The following is a 26520-nucleotide window of genomic DNA, read 5'->3' as shown; positions in this document are numbered from 1 at the left end:
GTTAAGAATCCTGTGTGGCTGTGGCTGTGGCTGTGGTATAGGCCGCAGCTGTAGCTCCGATTGGACCCCTAGCCTGGGAACCTCCATATGCCATGGGTGCAGCCCTAAAAAGGCAAAAAACAAAAAAACCCAGGCAGTATCCCTGAGGATGCGAGTTTGATCCCTGGCATTGCTCAGGAGCCACAGATCGAGCCTGAATCCTCCCTGGCCTACAGCTCAGATCTGGGGTGGCTGTGGCTGTGGCTGTGGCTGTTGCTGTGGGGAAGGCCGGGAGCTGCAGCTCTGATTGGACCCCTAGCCTGGAAACTAAACAGTTTTATTTCTTCCTTTCCTTTTCTTCTTTTATTGCCTAAGTGCTCCGGCTAGGTCTTCCAATACTATGTTGAATAATCTCTAAAATTTGACAAAAGGCAAAGTGGCCCCAAGAAAGTAGTTTGAAACTAAGTGTTGAGCACTCATGGATCAACTCCTTTTTATGAAGCCCCATGTGGGTAACACAGGCAGCAGAAATGATCCGAAGTTACTACTGCTGTGAAACAAACCACCTTAGAACTTAAAAGGCATATTAAACAGTAATACCTTCTCTCAGGGTTTCCATGGGTTAAGAATTTAGGAAAGGCTCTACCTGGCAGTTCTGACTCAGCATCTGATGCACTTACCCTTAGACAGTGGCTGGAGCTGGAATAGGAAGTGGCTGGAAAATTAGGGACTGGCCGTGCATCTCCTTTGCTTGTAGTTTCAGGGCCTTTCAATCTGGTCTCTCCACATGGGCTGACTGGGCTTCCCCTATAGCATGGATGCTTCAGGATGGTAGAGCATTTTTACATGGTGGCTCGAGGACTGCCAGCTTGTGTGTTCCAACACACCAGCAGTAAGCTGCATTGCCTTTTACAAGCTAGCCTTGGAAGCCATATAGCATTACTGTCATTATCCAGTTACTTCTTGGAGACAGTCATAAACTTTACTGACACCTTATAACCGCCACGTCCACCCTCATGAAGCCCATCCCAGGTGGAAAGCAAGACCAGTCCAGATGACACCAAGATTATGAGAAGGTAAGCTGTCCCACATAGGTGGCCGTGAGAGCTCAGGGGGAGGAATTAAGGAAAGGCATGGTGGGCATTGCCTTTGAGCTAGTTCCTAAACCAGATTTTGACATTTTCAGTGGCCTCAGCAAGGCCCAGAAGAAACAAATGGTTGGTGAGCAACAGTAAGTGATTGCTTGATTGCAATCCAAAGTAGCTAAAGGGGAGGAATAAGCAAAGAGGCCAGAAACTGGGCCAGATCAAGGAATGCCCAACTGAGAAGCTTGGATGGGGGAGATAGGCAGAAAAGTAAAAGTTCCTTTTCCTTACAGACTCAATTACCATAGGAGAGATAGTGGACTTTGCTCTTTGGCAGTGGCAAGACCTACCCCTCGCTCCCCCACCTCCTGAGTGTGTTGTTACAGGAGTTCACATCAGTCTCCAACTTGGGCTACCTAATAGTACCAGGTAACTATTAGATTTCTGAAATACAGCTTTGTTAGTCACTGCAACTGTCACCTAAAATGTAACAGGTTCTGAGGGCAGATAATCAGTGTTGATGTCTGAATGGAATATACAGTCTCCTGCAGGCACCTGATGAGCAGCGTCCAGAACGCTATGATGACGCAAATGTTCTATAATCGGCCCCCTGCATGTGGGTGCTACCTACCCACATGTGGCTACTGTACTGGCCAGCAAGGTCTAGATGAAGGATTTGACAAGAGAAATAAAATAAGCAAAGTACGAGGGGTGGCACAGACCCCAGAGTAATGCTCTGGGGATTCAGAGTAAGGGGGCCAGGCTGACTCAGGTTTACTGGCCGAATCCAAAGGAATAAAAGGTCTCACTAGCCTCTATCCCCCAGAGAAACCCCTGCTGAAACAGACTCTCCAAGGTCCTACAATAAGAGCCAAAATGTCTAGCATGGTGAAGCTCTACTATGTCTGGTAGGCAGTGAAGGGTTAACTTTTAGGCAAGGGGAACTCCCTTTTCCAATGGGAACTCCTACAGACAGGAGCTATTTCAGTTCAAGGCAGGTGTGGGCACCCAAGGGCTGTGCCTCCTCTCCCCTGGAGAAGAGAAAAGGAAATTCCTTACCACTCCGAACTGCAGCACATCTTGAGGCCAATAATTATGCTTCATGTTTGTTTATAGTTTTAAACAGAAATTTATTCTCAGAATAATGCACAAAAGCAGAGGTTGAGGCTGCCCTTGGGAGGCCTCCCTCCCTTCCCCGGGCACCTCCGCTCCTCTCTGAATGCCAGGGAGAACACAGTTGAAGGAAACATGCAATCACAAACAATGATCAACTCTAAAGACAAAAAGGTTTGGTCCAAAAGAACTCAACATAATTAATCCAATTACTGTGAAGAGCTTCACTGAGTAGGATTAAGATATTGCAGATGTAGTGTTTCCACACGGTGGCTCTTCAGTGCACCAGGGGGGCCTGCTTGAGGGAGATGAGGACAGAACGCATGCGGGAGACATCTTTGGCCTGCTTGCTGGACTTGGGGTTAAAGTCACACAGCCGGGCCACCCGTTCCCACTCCGTGCCTGGGGACGACTCTTCAATGTCATTTACAAACGCTTCTTCTGCTGCCCTGGAAGCAACAACAAAAGATGTTGATTGAGTGCAGAATCCCCCTGTGTGCTACCTGGTGGCTGCCTTGTTATGGAAGCAACTGCCTCTTCATGCCTGACTTAATGGCATTCTGATTTTCCAAAGAGCAACAGCCCCTGGCCCAGGTAAGACTCGGGGCAGATGCGTGGCCAGCTTTCCTAGGCACAGGGTGCCTGGGCTGCTATGTAAAATGTTGGAATACAGGTGTTTGGTTCAGGGCTCACTCTCTCTGATGATACAGAGAATTTGAAAACTCCTTAGCCAGCTACTCACTGCCTTCAAGGGCAAAGCAGCAGGCTGGCCAAGAACTTCCGTAGTTTGTTGGGCTATTCTAAGTTTCAAGTAAATTTAGAGACTTCTGAGAAGCCTGATAAGCCTCTGCATTTATTCCTAAGGCTGGAGAGAAACAGGGCAGATCAAAAGGAAATCAAGACAAAGCTCCCATGCTAGCAGGCACTAGAGACTAAAAGCCATTCTGGAAGGGGTTTGTTCGGACATTCTCCAGTTCAGCCAAAAGTTTGCCATTTTCCCTCCAGCCTGGTGCCGCGGGCCTCTCAGGGCACACGCTGCCAGTGGCAGGCACCCAATGGCTGAGAGCCAATCCATGTCAGTCGCTTTTTGGTAGGATGCTGCTCCAACATTCTTTCACACCAAGGTCAGCCCATCCCCAACTGGTAGGAGCTACAGCCTAAAAGGACAGTGGTAAAAGGAGGGAAGACACACTACTTCATCTACTCCAACAGGCATCACGGGCAAAGCGAAAGCAATGGAGATGACTGGTCTGTGGGGAAAGGGGTGGCACTCTCACAGGGATGGCCGTGGCAAACACCGCTGAAGCCCAGAGCCACTACAAGACTGCGACTTCATGGCACACACAGGGGCGGTGAGAAAGGTTTACTTAACTGTTCTAGGCTGTAGCAAGGATGGTTTATGTTTGTGCTTAAAGGTGAAGAGAAGAAAAGAAACGAGAGAAACTTTAGGTCAGATACAGAAAATGAGAATGAGCTCAATGCAGATGGTCAGTAAGCTAGACATGCCCTTGCCACTCTGTACGCTTAGGGACGTGCCGCTGGCTTTGCTGGGCCACCCTGCTGCCCAGCAAACCCAGACTCGACCTTTCCAGTCTCCATTTCTACTCCAGAGAGAATGTGCAAAAAGCAAACCCAACACCACCTGTAAATCCAGCATTTCACAAGTCTCGCTGCAAATGCACCCAGGGGCCCAGTTCTGTCTCCTAAGGGGAGGAAGAGCTCAAGGTCACGGGCCCTCAGAGGCTCTACAGCCCTCAGCCTGTCGCCTGTCCTTCCCACAGGTTCTTCTTGCTCCATTCCATCCTTGCCTCCCTTCTAACAAAAGCTAGTCCTAATTTTGAGGAAATGGAAGTGATTCAGGACTACTGTTTTGATAATAGGAATTCTTAAAAAACAAAAGACTTTTCCAGAGAAGATGCAGTTTTCGTGAGGGGGGGAAAGCCAAAGTGGCCCAGATCATCAGCTCTGGCTCTCTTGACCTCAAAGCCAGGGAGTGGGGGTGGGGTCTCTTTATGCCAGGGTGGGACATAAGGCATCAGAAGCCAGCCCCCGAACTACACTTTCTGGTACGTGAGACCACAGAGAAACAATTACACAGCCCCCTCTGCTCTGATTCTTCTGCCCTGAGGGAGAGGCAACCAATTCCACATTCTTCAAAGGCACCCAGTGTAGACAATGCTGCCTTCACTGGCTCCTAACCCAGGCCTCCCCCTCCCCCAGGTAGGGACACCACCCCTTCCCACCTGGGGCAGGGTGGTGGCAGCAACAGTAAGAGGTCAGAGCCCTCCCCCGTCCCAAAGCCTTCCCAGACACTATCACAAATGACCCACATTTTGGAAGGGTGTCAGCTTCCTTCCCTCCTAAACCCCGAAACAGAAAATGGCACCCAGAGTTGCAGGGAGTTGATTCTTAGCAACAGACAATGGAACAGAACCCCAGCTTATCAACCCCTAGGCAGCCCCCACCGTGCTGATTTGAAAATTAAGTTTAAAAGCAAACAAACTGGTGACATAAAAGGAGCATTAACTAAATGAAAAGTAGAAACAATCAAAACAAGAAAAAGGAATTAGTGTTGCAACATACACATAACCAATCACGTCAGCGAAGGGTTGTTTGTAGAAAGCTTCATCTGCCACCCTAGACAGCAAGAGGTCCAAAAGGCAGGCAAGCAGGCAGGAAAAAAGAGAGAACATTGAGAAGCAGAAACATCTCAAATCCACAATAGAGGCACGACTGTGCTCTGCGGACCTGCTCCCAAGGCACCATCCTAACCCGGGCAAGGCTTCCAGGGCCAGACCCTCCAGCAGGGCAGTTTCCTGCTGGTCCTCCTCGCAGGAAGGGTTCTCCTGAGGGAGCGCTGCCAACTTCATCCCCAGGCCTTTCCCACAACGGCGAGCATCTTCTAGGCACCCACTTAGAGCCCCTCGACAGACATGTGTCCATTTGGTCCTCGACCCTAACAACCTAGTGTTCACCCCACACTGTACAGATGAGCGAACAGGGGATGGAGGCCTAGAGAAGAAATAACCTGTTCAGCAGCAATGGAAGAATTCACGACCAAGGCCCCCTGGGGCCTCACGCTGCTGCCCAGCTGGTGCGCACGCAGGAAGCCACACCCCCTCCCTGCCAGCCTCGCCAACTCACTGGGCACCCATCCTGCCAGACAGCAGGCATGCTAGGTCCCAAAGCCTGCGAGCTTAATCTCAGATTATCCGACTCCTGCTTCCCCAACACGGGGCTGGCTGGGATCACCTCCAGCCTCCTGTGGTCATTTCAAAATGCTCATCACCTTAAAAAAGCACCTGGAGGCAAGTGGGGGGAAGACCTGCAGCCAAGGGTCCGGGCTCTGGTCTGTCTCTGAACCCAGCTCCTGTCCTCTCAGGCCCTGCCAAACGCAACAGCTCTGTCCAAGTACAGCCCAGCAGGCAGAACGTCAGCCCTCCTTACCCCTCACATGGGAATGGATCAAAAACGGCAACTCCGGGACAAGAAAGAAAGGGGGGCAACCTGGGCTCAAGTTTACACCACAGGGGACAAGGCTGGACTAGACTCTGGCCCCAGCTGGCCCCCCTCACCCCACATGGGTGGCAGGGAACCTCCCTCCAGGAGGCTTACCCTGTCCTTTGCCAAGTCGGTTTGAGGGGTAGGAGTGTGAAGGGTGTTTTTTAAGGAGAGTCATACCTGGTCATTAACCGAAGCTCACATATTTATGTGAAGGGAAATTCTAGTAATTTTAATTTATTTTTAAACTTACACATACCCCTGCTTTTCTCATTTTGGTTTTATACATAGGAGGTGTTTTGTGGAAATTTAAAGAAAGCAAAAAGAACAACCTGATTTTAACTCCAAGTGAGTCAGCAGGAAAACAGAGTTGTTTGTGGGCACAATGGGTGGGAGGGAGAGGAAAGGCAGGCCAACTCGTAAGCCTATAATCCTTTTAGTTTACACAAAGGGCTAAATCTAATCAACCTCAACTTGTGCTGGCTTTGACTGAGAGAGAAGAAAGGTTTCCTGATTCCTGTGCAAGGCCTCACTAAGACAACAAAAGCGTGCATGTCAGGCTTTGTGCTCCTTTGCAGTGACAGTAGGGCTACGGCCCCAGATACAAAAGGCAAATCCCACAAACACAGGCGGGCCCTCCACCTATTTGTTCTTCACCCACCTGAAAGCAGCATACCTCAGGGGAGCAGGGAAGGAGCTTCGGGAAAGGGGAGAGAAGGAACAGCTTCAGGCCTGACCCTGTGAGCTCAGCAGACCAACGTGAACAGCCCAGGGGGGGCATGGAAAATGTTTGCCACCACTGAGAATCAAGGATTTCCCACACTCTTACTAGCCCTGAAAGAGGTGAAACTAAAGCTACCTTATAAAAGGTGCAATAGGCTACTGTTTGCAAAGTCACCACTTGCTGCCCCCTCAGTTCCTTTTCTCAAACTACTCAAACTACTCTCTATTCACCTGAAGACAGACAATGACAAAGATGAGTCACTTTATAAATGTTTAGGTTAGAGGGGAAAGGGAGAGCACTCCGCACTGCCAAAACCTCCAGGGGAAGGTGTGCACCACTCAAAGACGTCCCTCCGGGTGTTCTGTGATGGCTCCCACCCCAGCCCACTGAATAGTAATTGGAATAAGGTGTACCAACCCACCCTTGGGTCCTGGAACCCTGCTGACAGTGACTACTGGCAAGTGACCCACTTCGAAGGCCTATGTTCTCAGTGAGCGGCAAGTTTCAGTCTCTTCCTCTCTCTGGAATTTGAGAGCTTCATCTATTATAAGATCATCCAAACCAACAGTCTGCAATTCTAAGAAAGGTCCCCAAACTCTCAAACAATGCTGGGAGGGACTAAACCTTCACAACTGAGCTCCTGAAAACAGGTGTGATTACTCTCTCCAAAGACCACTGACTACAGAGAGAGGTTTTTTGTTTGTTTGTTTGTTTTTTCTCTTTCAACAGAAGAGATACAAGTTAGCAACACTGGCTTGAAAAAAATTTCTGCAGTGGGAAGCCTATTCCCAACATAATCATTTTTTTTAAGCCTGAGAATCTGTACATCAATGTGCTTCAACATTAGGGACACTGAACATGGCGGGTCAGCCTTGTTTCTCCATGTTCTTCTGAGCAGGCTCACAGCCTGAGGTGCCTCACCAGGGCAAACAAGGTCTCCGAAGTTCTTTGCACAAAGCACCCACCCATCTGTGTTTAGAAATCTGAACTTGCCTCTGGGGGCACTCATCTTGAATGAGCACAGGATAAAGGAGCTTGGACCTGTCAGCACTTCAAAATGACCACCATCTCAGCAAAAGCCCCAGTAGCTAATGACACCCTTAGCATCTCAACCCCGACCAGACAACAGCCCCACTGTACTTGTCACAGACCTTCAAATGGAATCCAACAGGCACGCTTACAAAGTCCATGCCCCACAGGAAGGTGGCCAGGACACAGGCTTGAGCCTGGCACCTAGGGCAATGACAGAAATAAGGATAGGAGACAGGTGGCTGAAGGCTGCTACACAAACAGTCCGTCTGTTCTGCCATAGCTGCCCCACAATGACAGAAGCTGTCTGGCAAAGCAGTCAGCTCCCTCTTTTCTGGCAGTGGGTTCCAAGCGCAAAGCATTTAAGACCACAGCTGCTGGGTGGTGGTGACACGAGAATGACTAATTTCTCCTATAACTACTTAACCTTAAGTAAGAGTAAATTCTGAAAAGAACATTTAAAGAAAGTCAACCCGAGATTTTCTTAGACACAAATAATAAGCACCCAGAGAATCCTTAATCCTGAAGTCACTGTGTTGGATCATCTTGGCCACCTAGTGAAAAAGCACATGTCCCTGCTAGCGGACCCTCTGGGAAGCAGCCCTCGGAGCGCTGGGCTGTATTTAGGGGATGTGACACAACCCAGTCGACGTGATCACCTCCAAATACTGAAATCCTGGCAGAATCATGAAAGCGGCCTTTCACTCCAGGGCTACATTTTGACACGTGGACTTGACCCCTGAGGTAACTTTTTCTTCTGCGGAACCACAGCATTATAGGACATGCATGTCAACTCAGCTCTAGTGGCAGAGCTAGACTCACTACAATGGGGATCTGAACTACTCGCAAGACCACGGAGACCCATGACCCTCATGTTTTAAGTATTTTTTAGAAAACCTACAAAGACACTCCACACTACAAGAGGTGGCAGCTGAAAGCCCATACTGGCTGCTGGAAATGGACCCGACTCGTCTCGGCAAATGACCTGTGCTAGAAGCGGCGCGGACTGACCTGTTGTTTGCTTTCGTCTTTTGTAACTGCTCGTCCTGCCTTGCATACCACTCTTCCAGCTCCTTTATTGCCTTTTCTTTCCACTCTGCTTCCTGCTTCCGAGAATTGGCATCTTTAAAAGGAATGAAAAGAAAGACAACACAAATGAGGCAAAATACAAACTGAATGTTTACTTCACTGTTTATTTGGAGTTTACTAATCTTATGCTACGTGCGAGTGCATGTTTGTGTTAGAGGGAGAACAGTCAGGAGGGAAGGAAAAATTCTATTTTCCCTGTTTGTACGTCCAGCTCTGGATCTCGGCTATCTAGTCAAAATGTTTCACCACAATTTATCCTGGTCCATCTACCCTTTAGTGGATCTCTAGTTTGGGGGTTTTTCTGAGGGAGGAGAGGTAGAAGTATTGCCTTTTTACTTAAAAAAGACTTTGGAGTTCCCGTCGTGGCGCAGTGGTTAACGAATCCAACGAGGAACCATGAGGTTGCGGGTTCGATCCCTGCCCTTGCTCAGTGGGTTAACGATCCGGCGTTGCCGTGAGCTGTGGTGTAGGTTGCAGACGCGGCTCGGATCCCGCATTGCTCTGGCTCTGGCGTAGGTCGGTGGCTACAGCTCCGATTGGACCCCTAGCCTGGGAACCTCCATATGCCGCGGGAGCGGCCCAAGAAATAGCAACAACAACAACAACAGCAACAACAAAAAAAAGACAAAAGACAAAAAAAAATAAAATAAATAAAAAGAGACTTTGGAGGCACCAATTGGGGAAAATGCAATTACAGGCAATTCTTTAATAATGCTGCCAATACTAGTTCAGGATGGACTATTCACATTAAATAATCTTTTATTATTATTATAAGTTGATTTACAATGTTTCAAGTTCTGATGTACAACAAAGTGACCCAAACACATTTCCCTGTGCTGTACAGTAGAATCCCATTGCCCTTCCATTCCAATAAATAATCTTTTAATAAAATCTCATATTTTCTGCACCCCAGGTTGGACCATGAATGGTTCTGTAAAAGACAAGGTGGCACTCTCTTCACTAAATGTGGTAGAAGTACTTCTATGACATAGGGGGGAGGGGGAGGGTTCATTCTTAATAGCTCTCCAAAAAATTCTAGATGAGAGAGAGAAAATGCACACCTAGCAAGTCTGCCAGATTGTTTTCTGAACCATGAACTTTTTCAGGACTAAATATGGGGTTTCCCTAAGACACTGAGCTAAAGAAACATGTTAGTAAATGGTAGAAAAGAAAGAAGTAAAGGTCACACTATTGCTGCAGTTGACACAACGTTATCCTAATATTTCAATTTAAGCGTATTCCTTTTTGGGGGGCGGGGGGCGCACCCGAGGCATATTTAAGTTCCCAGGCTAGAAGTTGAGTCAGAGCTGGCATCACAGCCATAGCAATGCGGGATCCAAGCCACGGCTGTGACCTCCACCACAGATCACGGCAGCACCAGATCCTTAACCCACTGAGCAAGGCCAGGGATTGAACCCTCGTCCTCACCAATGCTAGCTGGGTTTGTGACCACTGAGCCATGACAGGAACTCCCATTTCGGTATATTCTTAAGGACGTCCTCTCTGGCAGATGTTTTATAGATGCCTCATTTAATCTTTACAAAAATCCCAAGAAGGCAAACTAGTTCCATATTCAGCAGCAAGTCTGAGCAACTTTCCCAAAGGTTATAAGCAGCAGAGCCAAGATTCAAACCCAGGGTCAACTCTAAAGCACACATGTTTGTACTTGATTATGCTGCCTCCAGAGGGAAGGACAGAAAGGGAGGCAGGCCCAGCAAGAATCACGAGATGTGACCAGCAGGTAGGCACCAGTGATCCAGACCAGAGTCTGGAGAGTGCAGCGCCAGAGCCCAAGCTCTGATGAGCATCCTTGAGGAGGAAAGTAGAACGCAAACAACCACTCAAAGAAATGAAATGTTCAGGGCAACTGCAGGCATTTACAAGAAAATTTTTGGAGTAACAATCTGTGTCTGTACTACTAGAAACAGCTTAGAAGCAGCCAGAATCTACCCAAAGGTTCAGATTAATAAAGATCTTTATTCGGTTAGCTTAGCAGAAGATGATCTGTCACTCAGAAGGAGAATTATTTTGCTCAAATTTTCCACCCAATACTCAAGTGTGATGTGTGTCTGTCCATGGCATCAGGGGTATGTAGAAGAGAGGGCACTGTGAAGCAATGCAGGGAGAGATGCTGTGGGCCAATTGCACCCTGTAGACAAGACTGAAAAAAATTTAAAATAGAAGGTCTCCTTTTCAGAGTTGTGGAATTACTTGCAAGAAATTACAGAGATGTGAACTTACTTCCAAAAAACTACTTTTTGATTGGAGAGTATCTTTCTGCATAGTCTAATGATCACATTTTAAATGTTATTATATATTAGGGATTAAAAGATGGAAATTTATTGCTGAAAAATTAAATCTAATAAAAATTGTGTCCATCTGCACAGATTGTGCATAAACTATTTCCTTTAAATCATCTTCTTGGAGTTCCCATTGTAGCTCAGTGGAAACGAATCTGACTAGCATCCATGAAGATGCAGGTTCAATCCCTGGCCTCGCTCAGTGGGTTAAGGATCTGGCCTTGCCGTGAGTTGTGGTGTAGGCTGCAGATGCAGCTCGGATCTGGCATTGCTGTGGCTGTGGCACAGGCCAACAGCTACAGCTCCGATTTGACCCCCAGCCTGGGAACCTCCATATGCCGTGGGTGCAGCCCTAAAAAGACAAAACCCAAAAAAACCATCTTCTTGTTTTTACAGCTTTATGAAGTGATGCTGGTAATAAGAATCTGGAATTCTTAAATGCTTAACCAAGCTGTCATACAATCTCTTTGAGAAGAAGGGGGAAGGGAGGGTGAAAAATCCTCTTAGAGAGCAGGGCACACTGACAGCTGTCTTCTCTGGCCATCCTCATTACCCGATTGCAGTAAATTACCGGAGAATGCAGCCTGCAGCTGAGCTGAAAACCATGGACAGCTATGCTTCTCTATTTTTAGCATCTTGCACTTTCTCACAGTGCTTTCAAATATAAAAGGTGAAACTGCAGCAACACCTAATTCATGGATCAATTTAATTTGATTCTGTTGGAATATGAGGCCAAATGTTTGACTTCCCTCAGGAAGGCATCCCAAGAAAACAACAGTTTATGGAATATTCCCAAAGAGGCTAATTTGATATTGAAAAAGAAAATGCAATTTTTTCTAGATACCAAACTATACTCTACTTACTCCCTCCATGGGGAAAATAATTCTGCTACATTTTGGGGAAAGGGAAAAGATAAAGCTGGGTTCTGCAACATGAAAAATACTCCACTAGTACTAATACCAGCTATGTCTTGCCTCTAGGCCTACTCAGAAGAGATATTCAAAGAATAAGTATGGACAAAGGCTGCTAGCTAGCACCATGAAGACCTATTGACCTAAAGACCACCATGAAGTCCTACAAACCTAAAGCTGCTATCCAGTACAGTGGCTAGAGTGATTCAAATGACCTGAAATTTAAAATTCAATTTCCCAGTCATACTAGCCACATGTAGCTAGTGGCTACCACACCGAACAGCAGAATATTTCCATCGTCAAAGAAACTACTATTGGATAGTGCTGTCAAGGTTCAAACCTAAGTGTGCCTTTTGCTCTGCAAGCCATAGAAATTAGGCTGGAGAGAGAAAAGATTTTATACTAATTGACTGTATTATCCGGGTCAAGTCCCTTCCTATTTCTAGGTGTCAGTTACACCATGTGAGTCATGTTTTTACTAGTTTAGTGATTCACAGGAAGGAGTAATAAAGCCGACACTATGGTTACATAGAAGACTGTCATTTCTAGATGTACAATATTTCAATATGAAGTATGTGATGTCTATATCTTAAAGTGGATCCGAAAAAAATGACATGGATATTCACGATACACATATACCTGTGTGTGCACATGAATGTCTAAAATATACACACACACATACATGCCTCACTTACATAAAGATAACCCAATATGGCAAAATATTTATCACTGAATCTGGAGGAGGAACACACATTTGTTATACTCTATTGTTTGAAATTTTAATAAAAAGTTGAGAAAACACCATCCTGTGGATAACATTCCCCCCCAACCTCCAACTCTGCCGTATGTTTCCAACCCTCAAGTACAGATCTTTTCTGATCTTAACTAAGAGATGACACTCCATGGAGAAGGCTCTTCATCAAAGGCCTTTCATCAAAGGCCAGGCTGGCTGGCACTGATCTCAGGCTCGGCCTGCCCTAGAGATGGTGTAGGCTAAAGGTAATGCAGCAGAAGGGATGGGTGTGGATTCTGATGCAGGACAATCTTAAGCTGAAATTCTGACTCTACCAACCTCTAGCTGTGTGATTCGAAAACTTACTTGTCCTATGATCCTCACTTTCCTCACCCATAACTGTAAAAACTTATCTTGCAAGGATATTAGGGTAAGAAAACCAAATTGTACATGTCAGGGTTTCCTGACATCCCTCACATTTTCCTCTTAGACATTACCTTAAATTCAGCCTTCAAATGGTAAATGGGCTGTGAAGTCCCTCCCATGGATATAATACCTTCAGGTTCACAAAGCACTCTCATAAATACCATCTCAGACTCCCTTTGGGTAACACTGATCTTACTTCACTGATGAAGAAACACACTTGGTTTGAGCAACCAAGTGCCCATAGCTGCTAAGAGTTAGGGCTGGGCCTGGAACCCCTGTCATTCATTCCACGTCTCAGGCTCTTTCTGCAGCACCACTCTGCCCTTCCTGAGAGGAGATGATGCACGTGTGGCTCTCTGGGCTGCCTCAATCTCCACACAGTGGCCTGTGATCAAGCATCTCCAAGTGAGTGGCCTGTGACCTTCACAATAAGAAGGCTATCTTCCCCCAAACTGGACAAGGACTTTATGGCTAATTCAAGTTAAAACCAGATCAAAGCAGAGTCAAGGTCAACTATTCCACTGAAAACAGACACCCAAAGACAGACACCCAAAGACAGAAAGGGATTCCTTACCAAGGGCTTCCAAGCGTTCCGTTTGCTCTTCTCTCCATTTACGGATACTTTCAGGCTCTGACTGCAATCGATCCACTTGTGAAATAGCTGCATAACTGTCTGTCGGCCCATTACTCTCCTTTACACAAAACACAATTGTGCTCTATCAGTACTGAAACCTCCCCGCAGAAATGTGTTTCACCCCAGTTAGAACCCCTGGTAATGTGCAGGGGATGACCTCAAGGAATGACCTCTTGAAGGATGACCTTAAGAGCAACAACACAGCTTTAAATGCTGACAAGGAGCTTTCAACATTATGCACTCAATCCTTGCAACCCACAAGGGAGGCAGAATGGTTGTTATCCTGTAAATAAGTGGGACATGGGAAAGCTGGGTAGTGGACTTACTGGAAACAGTCTTATCATTTTTTTTTTTTGTCTTTTTAGGGCAGCATCCACAGCATATGGAAGTTCCCAGGCTTGGGGTCCAATCAGAGCTACAGCTGCTGGCCTACACCACAGCAATGCCAGATCCTTAACCCACTGAGCGAGGCCAGGGATCAAACACACATACTCATGGGCCCACATACTCATGGATACTAGTTGGGCTTGTTACCACCAAGCCGTGATGGGAACTCCAGAATCTAATCTTTAGAGAATTATTCCACCTACTGAACGACAGAATATTACCAGCTTAACCTAACGAGACCATAAACAAAGATGGAAAGAGGAGTTCCCTATGTGGCACGGTGGGTTAAGAACCCAACTGCAATGGCTCGGGTTCAATTCCAGGCCAGGTGCAGCAGGATAAAGGATCCCACATTGCCACAGCTGTGGTTCGGATTTAATCCCTGGCCTGAGAACTTCCGTGTACCATGGGTGTGGCCATTCAAAAAAAATTTATTTACAGTAGTATTAGGAACAAATTAGCACTTTCCATGTGTAAGTCACATAAAAGCTTTATTTCCCAAACATCCTGTAAGCAAGTTTTTATTCCCATGTCACAGCTGAGGGATTAAACAGAGGCACAGAGAAATGACATGTTCAAATTCACAGCCCAGTAAGGGATAAAGCCAAGACGGAACCCCATTCTGTCTCACTCTAAAGGCCAAGCTCTAAGCCAGGGATTGAAAACTACAGCCAGGTCAGCCACCCATTTTTGTAATGAGCTTTTACTGTACATAGCTGTCTTCATTCACTTACATACTGTCCACAGATGCTTCCACAACAGAATAGTTTGACAGAGACCTCCTGACCCACCAAGCTTAAAATGTTTACTATCTGGCCCTTGACAGTTCATCTTTGGCTTAAACTAATTCGACTAACCTTGTCCTTCTTGACAGGTAATTGGCTGAAGAGGGGACAGAAACCCAGGCAGAAGCAAGGCAAGCAGGCTATTTCCCCAGGCCACAGTGATCACCTCCATCTGGTCCAGACGGAAATACAGGACTTTAAGTGCTCGGGAAAAAAACTCCACGTTGTTCTAGCTAGTATGACATGCACACAGGAGGCCCAGAGGTGCTAGAGCTATTCTGCCACTATGACAGAGGACAAAACTGCACACTGAGCCTGCAGAAACAGAGTCCTAGAGGAAATGAGTCCGAGTCCCAGTCCAAGGACCCTGAGCCTCGCTTAGAACTCTTTCAATTCTATCGACTAGTAAATTTTCTGTAATTAAAGCCGATGCAAGGTGATCTGATAACCAAAGCTTAGCGATACAGAGGGGAAATAACGGTAGGCATCACGAATACCAGCCACCCTCACCCTCAATACAATCTGAAAGCTCAAAGGATCAAATGTTGGCCCCACCACATACTACCTGTTATTTTCAGGCTCCTGGTTTAATCTCTGTGTGCCTCAGTTTATTCATCTGTAAACGGGAATAATAATAGTATAGGTCCCTCAGGTTGTTGGGAGAACTAAAGATTCAGCATGAACAGTGCTTGACGCAGTGCACGGCACATAGTGTATAAATTAGCTGTGGCTACTGCTGCCACCACCACCACCACCATCATCATGAAGGGTCATTTCTTGAGAATAAAGTTGGTACCACTAGGGCCGGGTCAATCACATTTTAAAAGAAGGCCCTATCAATGTCACTTCTCTTCAAACCCTTCTACTTTGGCAGGTAACATACCAGTTACTAATACATCCAGGAAAGTCAAAGGAGTGCAGTCCTTTCTAGGCCAATCAATTCGAATCACAGGAGAGAAAGACTCTCAAGCACTATCATTCAACATAATCATATTCTGTACCTGGTAGTATTCGCCATTCATCACTCCATCAACGGCATCTGCAAGACATAACATTTCAATCTGTCAATCGGGGCTGGTCAAATGCTAGGCCAAACAGTTTCAGAGCACGATACAGTATTGTGTGCTATAGGTACTCTAAGTTGCCAAATGCTAGGCCAAACAGTTTCAGAGCACGATACAGTATTGTGTGCTATAGGTACTCTAAGTTGCCAAATGCTAGCCCCATGCTCGGCACAAGACAGAACAATGGACAACTTCCTAGTTAATGAAATCAAGATGTGCTCATAAACAAAAGACTTCACCAAAATGTGGACAAATCTGTCTCAAGCCCCCAAGCCCCAAAGCTTCTGATATTGTCTTCTGGCTCAGAGAGACAACTTAGGAGCCTGGCAGAAGAGTCTCACAGAGCAACAGTTTCTCTATGAAAGTTCTGGAGAAGGCAAAGGAGAAACATGGCATGGAATCCTTCACAGTGAGCAGAGATGTGCAGCTTCATGTTTAAACCAAGATGCTTTTGGGGGCGGGGGATGGGGGGGTGGGGGTTAGGACTCTCCATCCTGTGGAGTAGGTTTGGCACCTGAGGGTCTACACTTGAGACTTCTTGCTAATTCCTCTAGTCCACGTGAAATTTGGAATTAGCCCAGAACAGTAAGATTTGGGCATACCAGATTAAATCAGTGTTTTCAAGGATGCAAGTTACAAAAACTCAAAGCATGTACAATCTGATCTTATTAGCACAATTAATTGTTCATGAGCTAAAAGAGAAAGTCTATTTCAGAAATATGAAAAATGTCTAGATAAGACCCAGAGATTATCAATCTATACAGTACTAACTGATGGTCCATAGTTAGTACTTAAGAGATTTTACTTAAGATAGAAAGTACTAGACCAGGACATTTCACAAAATCAGGATTTCCAGGACTGGGGGGTACAAATAGAAGATCTGGCAATACTGGGCCTGCATTCCTGACACAAAGGCAGCCCTAGGTACAGCATGCTCTGGTCAATTTACCAGATCCCACTAGCCTCATTTCCTCTTTTAAAACCCATACTGTATGTCCATAGTTCAGTTACATGATTGGCCCAATAAGTATGTGTTTCTAACCCATGCCCTGACCCAAGAGCCATCACTGAGACAGTCTGTATAGGGTTCCACACAGCCTTTTGGAGCAGCTGCTCTGCCTCCCCTAAAAGCTTCAATATAGGCAACATAAAAATGGAGCTTCCGGGAGTTCCTGTTGTGGCACAGTGGAAACGAATCCGACTAGGAGCCATGAGGTTGAGGGTCCGATTCCTGGCCTCGATCAGTGGGTTATGGATCTGGTGTTGCTGTGAGCTGTGGTGTAGGTTGCAGACGAGGCTTGGATCTGGTGTTGCTGTGGCACGGGCCCGCAGCTGTAGCACCAATTAGACCCCTAGCCTGGGAACCTCCATATGCTGCGGAAGCCACCCTAAAAAAAAAGAAAAAAAGAAAAAGAAAAAAAATTGGACTTTCCACCTACATATTCTATGTATCTGTTGGCTGACACCTATTTACTGCCTACTATGTAGGACTTCTGTTATTTTGTCCAACCGTTTTCAAACTACAATGATCATGTCATCACATGGGGTAGGAGAGGAAGAGTAGAGGAGATGAAACTAAAAGATACAAGAATCCAAGCAGTAAAAGGCATGCAGAGAAGCTAGTGTGGGTCCCCATCACAAGGCCCTCGAATATGAGAACTTATCCTAGAAGCCAGAGGCAGGGTCTCTCAGCAGCATTCTTCCCTCTGAACAGGTGAAGATTTTATCAAACCACTCCTCCAGTCTTCTGGGTTGTTATCTAATTAAACCCAACAAGAACTGCCTATTTTGCAAATCAGCCCTAACATTTTATCCATTCTTTTCATTCTCTGGCTCCTCCCAATGACCCTCCTTTTGGCTTTGGGAAGATTAAAAACTCTCATTTCCACAGCGTGTTTCCCTGATAGCAAAACACTGTTTTTACAAAAAGGAAAGTGGAGACAGAAAAAAATGCCTTACCATTACTCAGCCTATTGGTTTTCTCTCTCTCTTTTTTTTTTTTGGGGTTTACCTAATGCATATACATGAAATTTCTCTCAGCAAAATGTGACTCCTATAACATATGCTTTTTAGTAATTCATTTCTATCATTAAATTCTCAACTTTTGAGTATGAAAACACCTACTACTTACTGCTTCCAGTGTGCCAGACACCATGTTAAATGCTTTCTATATATTAAATTTTAATCCTCAGAACAAATCTGTCAGCACTTTACAAACAACCTTAATATACGTGTAGGCTTGCTTCCTTGAAATGAGTAAGGTGTTCTTGAAGGGGCCGGTAATTGATGACAATATTCTCTCTAAATTTTTTATGTTTAAGACATATAAGAAAAATATTAAACTCATGCATTAGGAGACAATCAGCGTTTAAAAACTGGTGGAACACCTGACCAAGCAGGAAGTCAGAAGAAGGATCCTCTGATAATCTGAGGCATGAAAACAAACCACAGGATCTAAGCACTTGCCAACCCACCACAGCTCTGATCCACCTTTCATGTGCTGGTTCTGTATCAATTATTTCAACCTGTTTCTCATGCTTTTCTTCATTTCCCTAATTGTTTTATTCCTATGCTTTATTCATGATACTACAAAAATGAGTTTCTTATAGTTCCCTTGTGGCACAATGGGTTAAGGACCTGGCATTGTCACAGAAGTGGCTCAGGTCACTGCTGTGGTGTGGGTCTGATCCCTGGCTTGGGAACATCTAAAGGCTGTGGGCACCGTCCAAAAAAAAAGGCATTTCTCCTATTTTTTTTTTTTTGTCAGTGGCTTTTTACTACTTCAAGCTGTTTGTATGCCACCTACCCAGAGAAATTTAAAGTATTCTATCAGGTTTTGGAGCTATGAAGTTTAGCAAAAAACTAATGAAATTATTTGGGCGCATATTCAATTGCTCCTCAGTAATAAATTACTTGCTACAGAATTAATGGTTCACAGAACATTTATTATTATTATTATTATTATTTTGTCTTTTTGCCATTTCTTGGGGCACTCCTGCGGCATATGGAGGTTCCCAGGCTAGGGGTCAAATTGGAACTGTAGCCGCCAACCTACGCCAGAACCACAGCAACTATGGATCCAAGCCCCATCTGTGACCTACACCACAGCTCACGGCAATGCAGGATCCTTAACCCACTGAGCAAGGCCAGGGATCAAACCTGCAACCTCATGGATTCGTTAACCACTGAGCCACGACGGGAACTCCCAGAACATTTAAAGACCTCTAAATACCAGCCATTTTTGCCTCCTTTGGTCTCTCATGTGTATTTCCACCATCAGCATGAGCACCTAATTTTTCAGGGCTTCAGTGATACTACAGACTGAGTTTTATCATATTTTAAAATTTGTCCTAATCTGATAGCAAGAAAAAGAAATTTTAAAGTGGCTCTGCTGTGCCAATCTTCTTTCCTGTGAGGTGTTTAAGTGACATTTGATTTTCTTCTTTAACTAAACTGCCTGAGTTTCCCCCATTTTTCTGCTTCTTTTGTTAAGTATTCTTTCCATACTATTTGTGCTCTCATGGTAAAAATACTCTCCCTTCTATCTTTTTGTATGGTTTATGATATTTAATACCTAGAACTATTTAACTTGTATGAGATGCTATCCAGTTTTTTTTTCCTTTATGATTGCTCTTTCTGCTTTTATGCTAGCAGACTATCTACTCTAATCACTTTTCCTCTTTTCCTCTGGTACTTAAAAAAAAAAAAAAAAGCCTCAGAGTTCCTACGGTGGTGCAACGGCATTGGCAGTGTCTTGGGAGGACTGGGACGCAGGTTCGAGCCCTGGCTGGGCACAGTGGGTTACAGATCTGGTGTCGCCGCAGCTACGTCTGAGGTCAAGACTGCAGCTCGGATCTGATCCTCGTCCCAGAAACTCCATTTGCTGTGGGGAACCGAGGGAGGAAGGCAGGCTGGCAGGAAGGAAGGAAGAAGAAAGTCTGGGAGTTCCCACTGTGGCACAGCAGGTTAAGGATCCTGCATTGTCTCTGTGATGGTACAGGTTTGATCCCCTGCCTGGTGCAGGGGGTTGGTTAGGGATGCAGCGTTGCCACAGCTGTGGCATAGGTTGAAGCTATCAATCAAAGTTGATCCCTAGCCAGGGAACCTCCATATGCTGTGGGTGTGGCAAAAAAAAAAGCCTCTCTTAATCCACCTGAAATTTATTTTTGTGTAATAAAAAAGAGTGAGATAATCTTAAATCTTAGCACTTACAATAGCTCGTCTGTCCAGGCCTACATTCTGGTTAATATATTACAGTTAACACCCCAACTATCCAGTTAATATATTCCAACCCAGGGCCATTGCCAGTAGGAGAGACTCTGATCACTACTCCAGACACAAAACTCAAAGCAATTCTTAGCCCATAGCTCCTTCCAGGTCACGTGCTGCCTTTCCTTTAGGTCTGAAGACTCATTCAGATCCACTGGCAAGGGCTTTGAGCTTTTATTTGTTACTATACTACTGTACTGACATTCAACTGGCTCCAGTCAAAGGATTGTCTGTTGCTGTAGAAACATGCAAAAGAAAAGCCATCCAGGGCCTTGATTTAGTAAGGACAACTAAGCCAAGCAACTTGATGCTCCAGAAGGAAACTTTCTAGGGCATCAGGAACTCTAGACAGAAACAAGGGCCGGGACAAGTTTCCAGAGATGAAAGACTGTCCCAAACCCACCTTCAATCTCCCATGTCTCCCATGTTCCCCAACCACTGGAAATCAAGCAGACCTGGGTGTGAATTCCTGCGCAGTCACGTCTTAGCTTGCTACCTTAGGAACCCTGCTTAAGTGCCGCAATTGGTCAGTTCTCGCCTGAAGTAGGATGACGCTACCACTCTGCCTGTAGAGCTATTGTTGCCAGGATCTGAAAGTTCAGAGAATCTGGCATACCGCAAATGTGCACTATTACCAAGTATCATGCCTGAGGTTTCCCTGAACTTCCTTCCACCACTGCTACCAAGAAAATTCCTCTCCACGTACAGAAACCTTTCCTTTACGTACCTCTCTTCCCACAGTCACTGCCTCACTGCCACACTCTCTCAGCAGCTCCTTAATCACATCTCTTAGCCTCCTCCATCCTCAGCCCTCATGATTGAGGGCTTTTCCATAGCTCTAGACTTGGCTGCCTCTTTCTTCAATAACTCCGAGCCACTTCACTCCAAGCCTCTCACCTCTAAACTTCAGTTTTTCTGATCTCCTGAGAATAACACCAGGCCTAGCCTGTCCTCCACGGGAGTTTTCCATAAGGCTGGAGTTTAGATATGTTCCTCTCTCCTCAATCTCGCTTAGAACCTCCTGCCTATACATCCCTGTCTAACACATCAGATACAGAGATCCCTCCTAAAATCTGTTTCTCATTACACTCCAAAGCCTATAGGGTTTGTAACACCTTTCTCATCCCACTCCCAAGGAATAACAGGTACTGTGTTAATAACACACCAGGTTGTGTATGTAAGCACTTCACAGGTGCTCACATAATCCTAGCAACCCCGGGCGGTTTATATCTGCACCTTTTATAGAGGAGAAAACCGAGGCAGGGCAGTGGCAGTGGTGTTGGTTATATAAATTGTCTGAGACCACAAAGCTTAACTCACATTCAAGCAGTCTAGGACAGCACAGAATCTTAACCACAAGAGTGAGTGACAGAGAGAGAGAGAGAGAGGGAGGGAGAGAGGGAGGGAGAGAGAGAGAGGGAGAGAGAGAAGAGGTAAAGAAAATGTCCAACCACTTCTCTACTCCCCAAAGGAAGTGCTGACCACTGCATGATTTTTTTTTTTCTGACCACTGCACTATTACCAACCTCAATTACACTGTTAGAGATCTGGCTTTAAGTCACTAAATGCTTAGTTTACTAAGAAAGGACTTCCTAGGAAATAAGTCAGCAATCGTCCCTTCCTTCCCTTTGCTGAAAGCTCGATGCACAAGGGATCCATGTCCAACTTTACTCTTTCCCTTCTCTCTCTCCAAACTGTCCATCACCAACAACTGCTGGTTCTACACAGGACCCCTGTACCTGACATTTTCGCACATTCCTGTGAATCTACTACATGCCAGACACCCTGCTAGGCACCGGGGAAACAAAAGCGAGCAAGAGCTAACACTGTCCTCAATCAGGACAGCCTTCTGTGAGTCCTGATGCTCCCAACTCTGTCCTCATCAGGGCAGCCACAACTGTCTTTCAGAGATGGCAATCTCTCATCCCACCCCACCTCTGCCTAAAAACGCCAACAGAATATGCTACAATCTAAGGTAGGGAGAATTGGAGCTCAGCTGTTAACGTGCCCTTTTTTCTTAAGCAAGTCATTTCTCTGTAGGACTCATGCTTCTTTCTATCAAATGAGGGGAGATGAACTAAGGATCTAAAATAAATTTTGATTCTCAGGCAAACAGTGAAGACCACCCACAGCAACTAAGAAACCCTAATCACTGAAAGCCAACTTTGTTTTCCCACCATAGCCTAGAGTTCAGCCCAACATGCTGGCTGTAAATTACCTTTTTAGGCCTATTACCTGTTCTGTAAGTTCGTACGGGGGAACTGACTTGCATGGTGTAGTTTAAAAATTCAGGCTGCAACCTAGCAGTCTCCCCAGACCCACTCCCCCAAAGGTTCTGGCTGGCTGAAGACTGAGACTCCTTAGTCTGACTGCTTTTACAAAGACCGCTCATCGAGCGCACCAAAGCCCCAGTTTCCAAAATTCCTCATCATCTCACTCCCAGCAGGTTCCTCTCATTTATGTCACCTGCATGGCCCCTTGAAGGTTTGGGTTTAGTATAAACACACCTATCTGCCCCGCTAGTACCCTATTCTCCCTTAATTGGAATGTTTTTTTAAGCAAATGAAAAGCCAAGTCTCCTTTCTTCTACCGAATTTCCTACTTCCTTAAACGATTGAAAAGGTCTCTTGCACTCGTTTCCTCCCTCCTACCACCACAATTCTAAACTCTGCACACCGGTAAGGCATTCAGAGGTCAAACTGGTAGCTTACCACGTGTTCCCTTTCCCTCCTTTTTGCTGGCGTTTGCGTGGGGAGAGGCCACGCCACATTTTCTACTCGCCTCTGGGAAGACTGGTCCAGACTAATCTCAGGTTCTGTTTAGGCAGCACTCCTACCAAAAGCTGTTCCCGGAGGAAGTTGAGCTTCGGAAATCCTAGCCGCAATACGTTCGACAAATGGCAAAACTCTTACCCTCTTTAGCCCGAGTTTGTCTCTCCAGAGCTAGACCATCTTTCCTGCATTCCCTACTCACTCCTCCTTTCCTCCCTCGAACCCAATATTCTGTACATTAAGTGCTGAATTGCACTGCAATTGTTTGTGTGTCTCAAAAACAATACCACTATTCTTATCTTTTTTTCCGTCTTCCTTCCTGCTAACTGGTCTGTGTTAAGCTCAGCCTTGTCTGTTAACTCTGGCCAACTGCGCCAATGCGGCTGTGCCTCAGAAGCCAGGTTCAAGTCAAAGCAAGTACTCAATGAAAAGTTCCTGAATTGAACAGGCTTCTTAAGGCTCCTCAAACTGTCACCTTCTTTTCTTGGCTTTCTGGCTCCGCCTGTACCCAGGAGGGTTCACACACACTCACAGAACAGACTAGGCTTCTCGAGCCCAGGTTTCTGCATGACTGAACCCGGGTCTCGTTTCCTCTTTGCACTCCTCAACCTCCCGGTCAGCCAACAACAAGAGTTACACGGAGCTCTCAGACGCACTCCGGACCGAGTTTCCGGACAACCGCTCCCGCCCCGAACGCGCCCGGCACTCACCCGGACCCCCCGGCGGCTCGCCGTGCGGCTGGGGCCCAGGAGCGCCTCCGTCCAGGATGGCGAAGGCCTCGTCGTTCTCGATGCCAGCAATCTCGCTCTCCTGCTGCGCCAAGAAGGCCGCGGCCGGGTCCTCCTCGCCCGCCACTCCGTTCCCCAGCGAGGGGCCGGCGGGGGCGCCGAACGGATCTAAATCAGCCATGGCAGGCGTTCAACTGCACAGAAATCGACGCTGAAAGACACACCAACCGACCCGCCGTAACCGCGCCCGGCAGCGGCCGCTGTGGTGGCAACGCGACCGGAGGACAAGCTGGAGGAGGGAGAAGACGGAAGCGGAAACCCTACCCCCATATCCGGTTGATATAGGCAGTGTTGGAGAGCCGAAAAGGTAATAACCAATCAGAGGACAGAAATGGTTCAAGTGCTAACCAATCAGCAGGAGGAGGGGAAGGCCCCCGAATAAAACTCGTGACTCGGGAAGCACCTGCGTGGAAGGCGCTAAGCCCCTCCAGCCCCCGGGAGCCGGAAGTGGTGTGTGTCCGAAGACAGCCTTGCCTGACCCGCCTTAGGGGCTGGACTGACCCGGGACAGCCACCTCAGAAGGGACGCTCGTGTTGAACCGGGAAGTGAGGCGAAGTCAGGGCGGTGATGGCTGGCCGATTGCAAAAGAGTCTAGACACTTAGGCTTTTGGGATCTCATTTTCCGCATTTGTAAAATGGGAACAAGTGTCCTGCACTGCCTCCTTCCAGGATTACTGAGAAAACCGAGTCCTTTTATGGCTCTGTTCTGGCTTTCTAAAGAAAAAAAAAAAAGTTTGTTAACCCATTCACCCAGGGGTTATTTTGTCCTTTAGAGCTGCCTGACTTAAATGTAATCGCTTCCCATTCATTGTGACTTTTCTCCTCCATAGTATTGTTATAAAAAGGAGAATGTAACCCCTTTTAGAAAGCCTTTCGCATACAGTACTCTTTTCAGAGCTAGGCAGAAATTTCTAGAACCGAAAGATGCCTTAAGGATTATCTGGTTCATAGGGAAACTGAGACCCCTGCGTGAGAGAAGACGTGGTTTTCACGGGGAGTCAGTGGCCAAGAGGAAACCCAGGTCTCCTGAGCAGCTCCAAATGGTTCTAGCCACAATCTTTTGTATTATACTCCTTTCCCACCTAAGGGAGGCAGGAACTTTACTTTTTTATTTTTTATTTTATTTTATCTTTCTGCCTTTTCTAGGCTGCTCCTGTGGCATATGGAGGTTCCTAGGCTAGGGGTCTAATCGGAGCTGTAGCCACCGTCCTACTCCAGAGCCATAGCAACGCTGGATCCGAGCCTCGTCTGCGACCTACACCTCAGCTCACGGCAGTGCTGGATCCTTAACCCGCTGAGCAAGGCGAGGGATGGAACCCTCAACCTCATGGTTCTTAGTCGGGTTCGTTTACCACTGAGCCATGACAGGATTTCTTTAAACTCAGGTGCATGTTCATAACATGGCTAATTTTGTCTATACCATAGACAAGATAATAGAGTGATTCCAGTTACTCATGCTCATAGGGGGAAGGTTGCTTATGCACTGGCTAACAGAAGGACCTTCTTCACCACCACCCTAAAAAGTCAAAAACAGAGACAAACCTAAAAGCCAGCCAGAGGTCAAAGTTGCCTCCAGAGGTAGTCCACAAAGGAGAAGAAAGTGGTTTTTGAAAGTAATCATGTATCTTTGTTGACACAAAAGGGTAATTATTTCCTTACAGTATGTACTTACTTTTAAAGTCATTTCAAGTATGGAGTGTAGGAAAGTTTTGAAGAAAAACACATAAGAAACTAAAAACTTTAGGGCCTGCAACTGACTCAGTTTCCTCCTCTCCTTGTTTTAATGCTCATTCTAACAAATTGGCAACAATGCATGAAGTAATTTCACATTCACCTTCTTAAAACCACCTATCCTATTCCTGTTAGGAGGATAAGGGACAGTGACTCCCATGCGAGGGTCTAAGGAAGATAACTTTTGGTTGCTCACTAGAGTAGCAGCTACGTGACAGCATTCTCTCCAGGGCAGATGCCTCACTCTGGAGAAGCTTCCTGAGAGTCACCAGGAGGAGACACCACCTGTCATCATCCAAAATTAGCAAAATTCCCAACTCAAAATTGTGAAAATCATCTGAGGTGTTTAGGGATGATGATGTCACAGAGGAGGTGGCTGGGAGCTCAGTTATGGAATATGGGTAAGATTTAGAAGAGTCACTTGTAGTGGCCTGCTATTACTGTTGTGCAGAGTTTCACAGCTTGGCATGTTTGGAGGAGGGAGAGTAAATTAGTTTGAGGTTCTTATGAAGAGGAATAATTAAAGGTAGATCTGGAGACAGGAGTTCCCATCATGGCTCAGTGGAAACGAATCTGACTAGTATTCATGAGGACGCAAATTCGATCCCTGGCCTCGCTCTGTGGGTTAATGATCCGGCATTGCCGCGAGCTGTGGTGTAGGTCGCAGATGTGGCTCGGATCTGGTGTTGCTGTGGCTGTGGCATAGGCCAGAGGCTACAGCTCCAATTCACAGTTCCCACCCTCTAAACCCCAAAAGGATCTGATGCAGGAGCAGTAAGAAATGCATACAAATTACTATAAGAGAGGGGCAGATGGTGACGGGGTAGGGGTGTGGAGAGGGCAGAGAGCAAGCAAAGAACTGAAAACATGGAAGGGAGGCAGGTCATGTGTGTGTATATAGAAATACTTTCATACAGGAAAGTTCTTTCTCAGTGTCTTGTCTCACCACGTAGTCCTTGAGGTGAGGGCAGGGGCCATGTCTGCCTTGCTCATCTTTGTATGCTCAGGGTCTAGCATTATGCCTGGCACGTAGCAGGTGTTCAGTAAATATGTGTTGATGGAATGGAGTAGCATTTGAGATGGATCTCAAAGAAGTGTTGAGTGAGATGATGAAGAGGGAGAAAGTCCAGGGGTGGTGCTGTGCTCTGAGAAGTAATTTGGCCAGATGATGGAAGGTTGGGAAAGTAAATGGATACAGCTG

The 26520-nt window shown here is 46.2% G+C and overlaps 1 protein-coding gene and 1 long non-coding RNA gene across 4 annotated transcripts; one reads left to right on the top strand and one right to left on the bottom strand.

The window, feature by feature from the left end:
- Positions 1–345: 345 nt before the first annotated feature.
- On the top strand, positions 346–12535 carry LOC125120131 (uncharacterized). The gene is made up of 2 exons (XR_007133253.1): positions 346–1493; positions 11801–12535. It is a non-coding gene; the product is annotated as an uncharacterized LOC125120131 (long non-coding RNA).
- On the bottom strand, positions 2174–23858 carry CLTA (clathrin light chain A). 3 transcript variants are annotated; one of them, XM_047767922.1, is made up of 7 exons: positions 23511–23858; positions 15698–15735; positions 13465–13582; positions 8443–8554; positions 4761–4814; positions 3550–3585; positions 2174–2626 (listed from the first exon to the last, which is right to left on the bottom strand). In XM_047767922.1, exons 1-7 carry the CDS (start codon positions 23707–23709, stop codon positions 2455–2457), a joined length of 729 nt encoding a protein of 242 aa, XP_047623878.1. In that variant the 5' UTR covers positions 23710–23858; the 3' UTR covers positions 2174–2454. The 3 variants fall into 3 exon arrangements, with proteins under 3 accessions (XP_047623878.1, XP_047623876.1, XP_047623877.1); XM_047767920.1 differs by lacking the exon at positions 4761–4814 and having other exon boundaries at positions 23511–23857; XM_047767921.1 differs by lacking the exons at positions 3550–3585; positions 4761–4814 and having other exon boundaries at positions 23511–23854.
- Positions 23859–26520: the final 2662 nt, after the last annotated feature.

The sequence above is a fragment of the Phacochoerus africanus genome, chromosome 2 (assembly GCF_016906955.1).
Source record: "Phacochoerus africanus isolate WHEZ1 chromosome 2, ROS_Pafr_v1, whole genome shotgun sequence".
In the NCBI taxonomy this organism is placed as follows: domain Eukaryota; kingdom Metazoa; phylum Chordata; class Mammalia; order Artiodactyla; family Suidae; genus Phacochoerus; species Phacochoerus africanus.
This window is presented reverse-complemented; position numbering and strand designations above follow the sequence as displayed.